The 8,530-nt window shown below is 37.7% G+C and overlaps 1 protein-coding gene across 1 annotated transcript; it reads left to right on the top strand.

Annotated features, from left to right (window-relative positions):
- The first annotated feature begins 2,869 nt into the window (after positions 1 to 2,869).
- On the top strand, positions 2,870 to 5,327 carry LOC122300249 (secreted RxLR effector protein 161-like). The gene is made up of 4 exons (XM_043110762.1): positions 2,870 to 3,309; positions 4,441 to 4,483; positions 5,152 to 5,207; positions 5,318 to 5,327. The coding sequence occupies exons 1-4, from the start codon at positions 2,870 to 2,872 to the stop codon at positions 5,325 to 5,327; spliced, it is 549 nt and encodes a 182-aa protein (XP_042966696.1).
- The last annotated feature ends 3,203 nt before the right edge of the window (positions 5,328 to 8,530 follow it).

Here is an 8,530-nt window from a genome sequence, read left to right as displayed (position 1 = left end):
CGTGAAACTTACTCATTTCTTTAACAAGCTCAAAGGAATGAAAGTTGAGTTAGCAGATAGCTTTCTTGTATGGAAAGTGCTTGAATCTTTTCCACCTCAGTTTGATACACTCAAGACCACTTATAATGCTCAGAAAGATGAATGGAGCTTGAATAAAACGACAGCTATTATAACTCAAGAAGAGGAGATGGTGAAAAAGTCCAAGTCTTATGCTGCTTTCATGGTAATTGTTGATAAAGGGAAGAAGAAGCTCTTCAAAAGTAATAGTAGCAACTTCCGTAAGATGAAGAAATCTGAGAAACCTCCTCAACAAGCTAGTATGAGTGTTCCAAATGGACCTAAGAAGGAATTTTTTAAGGGAAAGTGTAACTTTTATATAGGAGAATTGATTGTAGGAAATTTAAGGCTTGGTTAGACAAGATAGGTACACGTTCGCTACTAGTGTGTTTTGAGTCTAATCTAGTCTAAGCACCTTCTAATACTTGGTGGCTAGATACTGCTGCAACCATTTATACTACAAATTCTTTGCAGGAACTAAGGAATCACAGAAGACAAATTGATACAGAGTTAGTAGTAAATATGGGCAATGGGGTGAAGGTTAAAGTTGAACACATTGGTACAGTCAAACTTATTTTGGCTTCTAAACAGGTTTTGAACTTGTCTGATACTGCTTTTATACCTTTCATCAGAAGAAATCTAATCTCTATTTCTGTTTTGGACAAATGTGGATATATTTTTCATTTTGGAAATGGAAAGGCTATAATATTTTATGACTATGTTCTAGTTGGTATTGCTACCTTATATGATGGTTTATATAAAATTGACTTACTTCTTGTTTTAGATCCTACTTCTTCTAGTGTTTCTATTGTGAATATTGTAGTTGGCTCTAAACATACTAGATCCAATAAGAATTCTTTCATGTTGTGGCACAAAAGGTTGGGTCATATTTCTAGGGAAAGAATGGAAAGGTTGATTAAGGATGGTATTCTAGTTGACTTGGATTTTTTCTGATTTTGAAACTTGTGTTGCTTGTATCAAAGGGAAACTTCTAGCAAAAGCCAGAAAGCAAAATATTAGTATAAGTCAGGATGTTCTAGATTTAATTCCTATTGATATTTATGGTCTTATTTCACCTGCCGCTTTGGAAAATTATATATACTTTATTACCTTTATTGATGATTATTCTCACTATGGTTGTATTGAGCTCATTCAAGAAAAATCAAACTCCTTGGAAGCTTCTAAGGCTTTCAAGGCTGCTGTGGAACTCTAGAAAAATAAGAAAATCAAAGCGGTAAGATCGGATAAAGAATGTGAGTTTTATGGGAGATATGATGAAACTGGTAGAAATCCTGGACCTCTGTTAGATTTCTCGAGGCATGTGGTATCGAGGCTCAGTACACAATGTATGGAACTCCTGAACAGAATAATATTGCAACAAGAAGAAATCGTACTCTTATGAATATGGTGCGGTGTATGCTTAGTCATTCCACTTTGCTTGATTTTTGTGGGGTGAGGCTTTGAAAACTACTGCATATGTTTTGAATCAAGTGCCAAGTAAATCAGCTCCTAAAACTCTTTATGAGTTATGTTAGGTAAGAGGCCTAGTTTGCATTATTTCCATGTTTGGGATTGTAAATCGGAAATAAGGCCTAATAATCCTCAGCAGAAGAAACTTGATCATAAGACCATTACTAGTTATTTTGTTGTCTATTGTGTGGGATCAAGAGGCCCTGAATTCTATTGCCCTTCTAATGTTACTAGAATTATTGAATCTGATCGAGCCATCTTCTTTGAGGATGTTAGTGACAGTGGGAGTTCAGTGACACGTGAAGTTGTATTTAGGGATGAGCGTGTTGTTATATATGTTCAGGTTACTTCTCCATTAGTGGCTGCACCACCATTGACAGAGGGAACCAATACTATTGTCCAAGACCAGGTTGTTGACACTATAGCTGATGTTGATATGAGAACAGATGATATTGTTTGGAGGAGATCACAGAGAAGTCGTAGACCAACAATTTCTTATGATTATATTGTCTATTTGCAGGAGCATGAGGTTAATACTGATATGTCTCTTGATCCAGTCTCTTTTAAGGAGGCCATTGAGAGTCCTTAATCTTCATATTGGATGGATGCTATGCATGATGAGATGACATCGATGCGTCGAAACGGTGTATGTGACTTAGTTGAACTACCACATGGCTATAGGCCAATTGGTTGCAAATGGGTTTTTAAGACTAAGTATAAGTCTGAAGGTCAAGTAGAAAGGTATAAAGCTAGGCTTGTTGCTAAGGGCTTTAACCAAAGAGAAGGCATTGATTATAAAGACACTTTCTCGCCAGTTTCTACCAAAGATTCTTTTCGGATTATTATGGCATTGGTGACTCATTTTGATCTTGAGCTGCATCAAATGGATGCCAAAACAGTTTTTCTTAATAGACATCTATTTGAGGATGTGTACATGATGCAACCAGATGGTTTTCAAGTGGAAGGAAAGGAACACTTGGTATATAAGCTTAATAAGTCCATTTATGGGCTTAAGCAAGCATTGAGACAATGGTACCTGAAGTTTGATGAGATTGTTACCTCTTACAGTTTCAAGGAGAATCTTGTTGATCAATAGATATATTTAAGGATCAATGGGAGTAAGTATATATTTCTTGTTCTTTATGTTGATGATATATTACTCGTTGCAAATGACATTGAGCTTCTGTTTGAAACAAAACGCATGTTGTCATCTCATTTTGATATGAAGGATCTTGGTAAGGCCTTTTATGTTTTGGACATCTAGACTTTCCGTGAGAGAACTAAAGGCATTCTTGGATTGTCTCAGAAAACCTACATTGATCGAGTTCTAAGTAGGTTTAATATGCATTCTTTTTCTCCTGGGAAAGCACCTATTGTAAAAGGTGATAAGTTTTCTAAGTCTCAATGCCCTCAGGATGATAATGAGAGGACTCAAATGCAAATGGTTCCCTATTCATCAGTTGTGGATAGTTTGATGTATGCTCAAGTATGTACACAACCTGATATTGCTTATGTTGTTGGTAGATATTTGAGTGATCCTGGTTTGGCTCATTGGAAAGCTACAAAGAAAGTACTTAGGTACTTGCAAGGCACTAAAGATCTAGTGCTCACATATTGGCGATCTGACATTCTTGATATAGTTGGATATTCTAATGCCAATTTTGCAGGTTGTTTAGATGATAGGAAATCCACTTCTAGTTGTGTTTTTATGATGGCAGAAGGAGATGTTTCTTGGAAAAGTGTCAAACAGGCACTTGCAGCTTCCTCTACAATGGAGGCAGAGTATGTAGCTTGTTATAAGGCTACATGTCAGGCTATATGGTTGTGGAACTTTTTCTTCGGGTTAGGTGTTGTGAACATCATTTCAAGGCCGCTGAAAATATTTTGTAACAATTATGCAGCAGTTGCTTTCTCTCGAAACACTAGGAGCTCTTTTTGTGCTAAATATATTGATATTAAGTATTTGTTTGTTAGAGAGAAAATAACCAAATCTTGTATTTGTGTTGAGTATGTTTCCACAGAACACATGTTAGCTAACCCACTAACTAAAGGTTTAGCTCCAAAACTATTTTAGGAGCATGTGACTCATTTGGGATTGTTAGAGTCCTTTGTTGTATTTAGTTAGTGGTTCTGTGATCATTGACTGTTTGGTCTCATGCCTGAGTCACGCGCATTTTGGACAATACATACTTTATGTACTGAGACATATTGATTAGTCTCGTGTCTGAGTCATGCGCACTGTGGACAATGCTTATTACCTATCAGAGCTAATCTATTTAGTCTATGCTTGAGTCAGGTAGTTGTAAGTATAAGTTTGGTGTCATATATCCTGTCGATATAATCACTAGACTAGGTGCTACAACTGCATTTTAAACAAGTCCTATTGCTTTAAAGACATTCATATTTGTCTCTAGGGCTTTTTATGGAAATTGGTGTTTGTCACTCTTTTGATTATTTTCATAATGCACTTGAATCTCATTGGCCTGAATTACGTGATTGCAATTATTGGTCATGTGTTGAATGCCCTATCGGTGTATCGTTCACTAGCTAGCTTATACTTGAAGGCACATTTTGAACAAGGTTTTCGGTTTTGAGATGCTTGTTTGTGTTTATGTTGTAATTAACTATAATGCTGTCCAAGTGGGAGATTGTTGTATTTATTTATAATGGACTAACATTATAATTTAATCATTGACCCCATAATGAGATGGGCCATTTTATAAACATATGGAGGCCCATACTCTCACCCTAATTGATTAGAACTAGCCCATTGAATTCTATGTGTGTTCTACTGGCCCTTTTCTCTTCTCTTTGAAAAATAAAGGGGCTCAGACACGAATTGAAGACACATAGACATAAGGGACTGGGACTAGTATTGCTCCATAGAAACAATTTTTCTCTTCTCTTTTATAGGAACTCTAAAACTCAATGGAAAATCCATCACAAGTATTTGGAGGTATGTTTTCTTGTTAATTTTCTTCATACATTTGACAAGAGATCTTGGTGATCTTGGATTTATTCAAAATCCAACATCTCTTGGTCTTAACACTCATCTCTCTCTGCACTATATTGCCGTTCACATTTTTATGGTGATTTTGTATTCAATGGAAATTTGATATATTGTGCCTTGTGGTATCCGTCTATTGGAGGAAAGGGGCACGGTATTCAACTTTGAAGGAACCATGAAAAAATGTTCGTTGGAAACCGTTTTGAGAGTTCATAGTCCCCAATTCTACTGGAAGGTGCATACTACAAATTTATACCTGGTAGTTTCCTGAAGGGTCACATGCCAGGTAGAGTGGAAAGGATCAAGATAATTTTTTGAAGTTCAAAGAATATACAGTACATTATTCTGGCATTCAAGATTTAGAATTACTTTATTTATATTGCAGAATATACCACCACCACTGACAAACACTATATTTCTTGGCCCAGGTAATGACACGGGCATATTCAGGCCTTGCAGATGCATATATAAACAGAGATTTGTCTTTTGTTGATAAAAAAAGGGTCTTCTAAATCTTTTTATGGTGAGATAAATTGATCTGAATCTAATCCAATCCTCCAAAAAGCAATAATGTAGAATTCCCAAAAAACTTTATTCTTATAATATTGGTTTTTCAGATTCTTATTGCAAGCAGAGATGCAAATTCCTCCATCTCAAAGTTGAATAAGAAAAGGTAAATGAACAAAAAGGGATATATTGTGACTGGCAAACCAACTTCACTTTCCTGATATGAAATAGGAATGATTCAATGTTTATTATAATTTGCATTGTTATTACGTGAAGACTACAGTGAAGTTCTGTATTTTGTTTATTTGGCATCCTGACTTTGTCGAAAACACCCCATTTTTCTCCGGTAACCAAATTAAGATATCTTTAGCATTCGATCTTCAAAGACCCCACTAGCACCATAACAGCACTAGCCTTCTGCACCCCCAACAGCAGCTCATGTCCGATCACATCCTACCGATCATTCACAACTAAATCTCGAATTTTAATAGTCGGGTCTTCAACTTCTCCCACCTCTTCACAAACCGGACCCTGGCCCATGAACCTATCAAACCATAGTGATATTTGACCGCCTCTAACCTTCCAACGAGAATCTTGCAAAAGGTTCGGCAACCCCTCCACCATCCTCTTCCAAAATGCCAACCCCGTGTTCTCCTCAACACACAAAGAAATGTGACCCTTTCTAACATATTTCGCCCTGAAAAAGCTTGACCTTAATGAGTCCTGAGACAACAAACTCCACCCAAACTTCAAAAATAAGGAGCGCTGCAACTCTTCTAGATTTCTTACGCCAATACCCTCTTCCTCCACTGGCGCACAAAGCTTCTTCCATGATTTCCATTTCCTCTTGTTTATACCACTTTGCTCTCCCCCAGAAAAAATTTGCAAACAACCCATTTTATTTCCTAATCACAGCTTTAGGCATATGAGTCAGAGAAAGTAAATGAATTGTTAAGCTTGAAAAAACATGCCTCAACAAAATTAATCTACCGCCTTGTGAAAGTAGACGGCTTTTCCAACCAGTCAACTTTTTCTCAACGCATTCCAGCAATGGCATAAAATGTCTAATTTTCAGCCAGCCATCCACAATCGGAGCACCCAAGTACGTAAACGGGGGAACTGGGCCTCAGAAAAACCAGTATCCATCAACAATTCCCGAGTTCGTCTATATGTCAAATGCTTAGAGAAAAAATATAGCCGATTTGTCAAAATTCACCCTCTGCCCTGTCCGGTGTGTTGCACCTGTGGCTTGTCCAAAATCACACAAGACGATAGAGAAACAATATTTAAGTGGTTCGGCAATTTGCCTACGTCCAGTGAAGCGGAAAATCAGTATTTTCAATATATTTGTATAAAATTACAAACACTTATAAACAACTCTCTATCTCTCAAAATGACCCTCTATTCTGGGTCTCTCCAGAACCTAAATTTCACCCTCAACCCTCTGCTTGATCGCTGACCTCAATGAGGATGAATTTAATCTTCAGCAAATAATCTCCTTTTATAGGAGAAGCCATGGGGGACAAAACACCCACACTTCTTGACCAAGAGGAAGCTTCTTTCGGTGTAGAAATATTGGTTAATATTTGCTGCTAGAAACTTTCGGTGGGTGGGTGGCTAGCTGCAAGTTCAAATGACATTTCGCACTTGAGGGGTTTCCAACAATCACCCCCTCCACCCAAGTGTGCCATACTAGGATACTACAAACGGTTGCATCCTTCAAATGATTGCACTCCTTCATTGGAATGCTTGTTAGTCATGAGATATTTTCGCTATCAAATGCATCTGCAGGTACGTCTTCAAATGGATGTTCAGATGCCTCTCCAAATACATCTTCAAATGCATCAGCATCGTCTACATCCACGGAGTTTGCAAGGAATTTTCTTCAGAAGAGATTTACAAGTACTTAACTGTACAATCTCAACTCTCTACGATTCTTCTTTCGCTTGAGTCCATGAGTCCGTACTCATATACACCTTGAGCAAACTGAGTTTTGCTCTAGCCATAGCCGAGCAAACAATCTACCTGGTACCTTTACAGCTTTCAAAACTAGGCTCCATAATCCTACAATCACACCAATCTCCAACTTGGAGACTGGTTCTCAACATACTAGCCTTTATCTCCAGCATGATCCCTTATTATCTTTATAATTTTGCAGCTCATGTCTTCAAGTTAGAAGACTAACTAAAGTGATGCATAACTTTAGTTCATCACGTACAATGCCCTTAATCAACACATCTATATAGGGCAACACATCTCCCACTGCACTGGGAATCAATGGTCTAGCACAGACCTTGACACATATCAGAAAACCTGTTGCTGAGGTCTCCATCTCTGATTTGGGCGACTGACTCCTCATCCTGCTGCTAACATATCCTGTATTCAGTCGATGTGCCCATCTTGTGTGTAGTCTCTGCTAAATTTGACTTGCATAATCTCCATTCTTGAAGGATTTTTCTTCAAACCGTAGTTCACTACCTTCATTCAGTAGGATATAGTTTGAGGTAGTAACCACCATGAAGGTCTGATCGTCTTGGCAATTATGTATCATCAACTTTAGGTGTAGATATCCCTGGAACATCTAACGTTTTGTTCCCATCTCTCACACATTTGCTTCATGTCGTGATCTAGGGAGATTTCTTCAAGTTTAGATGAGGAAAAATAAAACTGAGTTCTTTTAACTTCCTCATCTAATTCACATGACTATTAACACGAGTCAAGACCAATGAATCATTCATGACCTTCCACACCCTTTTGAGAAAATACTATTGAATGACTGCCGTCTTCAAGTTGTCTTTAACAGTATTGTGCACTGCAAGAAAGCAACGCCATATATTTCTTCAGTCACCATATTCACAGTATCATTCTCAGTTTTCTCCTGATTTTAGCAGTCTCTTATGGCCTGTCTTGCCACAATTTTTAGCGAGTTATTTGTTGTCCAGATCTTAACTTGCCTCTACCCTTACCATCAACATTCAGGACCAACAAACTCGAGATCTTGCCAGAATCTCTTCTGCGTACCTCTTCATCTAGGATAAGATCTCTTACATTAAGAAACTTCAACTTCGTCGTCTTTGCAGAATTACTCATAGCCATTCTCATGACCTCCCAACTTTTTGACCACAACGCCAACTACTATTGGGCAACAATAGTACCTTCTGCATTTTTCTGAAGTTGAATTGTTTCTTCATCTGCACTTTGTTATTTGCAACTGGCTTTTCAAAGAAAGCCATAATGAGATCTGTTGTGGTTCTCCTCTTAATAACATTATGCTCCATGAGTTGTATGACTGTCAAAACTTGCTAATATAACAAGTTAATTAGCATCATCCAATGATCTGAAATTTGCTCCTCAAACTTCACAATCCCAACTGGCTTAAATCAAGCCCAAACGAACTGAGTCCGGCAACATTGGACTCCAACTGGCTGACATCAAGCCCAAAACCAATGAGTTTGGCACGACTCTAGCTGAAATCAAGCCCAAAACATA

The sequence above is a fragment of the Carya illinoinensis genome, chromosome 1, assembly GCF_018687715.1.
Source record: "Carya illinoinensis cultivar Pawnee chromosome 1, C.illinoinensisPawnee_v1, whole genome shotgun sequence".
Taxonomy (NCBI): domain Eukaryota; kingdom Viridiplantae; phylum Streptophyta; class Magnoliopsida; order Fagales; family Juglandaceae; genus Carya; species Carya illinoinensis.
Note: the sequence above shows the minus strand (reverse complement) of the source record. Positions and strands in the feature narration are given on the sequence as shown.

What these genes read in the sequence shown, in the direction of transcription:
- LOC122300249 (XM_043110762.1), top strand. Translation starts at nt 2,870, where the DNA reads ATGCATTCTTTTTCTCCTGGGAAAGCACCTATTGTAAAAGGTGATAAG. An exon ending in TCCTCTACAATGGAGGCAGA is followed by an intron (nt 3,310 to 4,440) that starts GTATGTAGCTTG and finishes TCTCTTTTATAG; the next exon opens with GAACTCTAAAACTCAATGGA. An exon ending in TCCATCACAAGTATTTGGAG is followed by an intron (nt 4,484 to 5,151) that starts GTATGTTTTCTT and finishes TTGGTTTTTCAG; the next exon opens with ATTCTTATTGCAAGCAGAGA.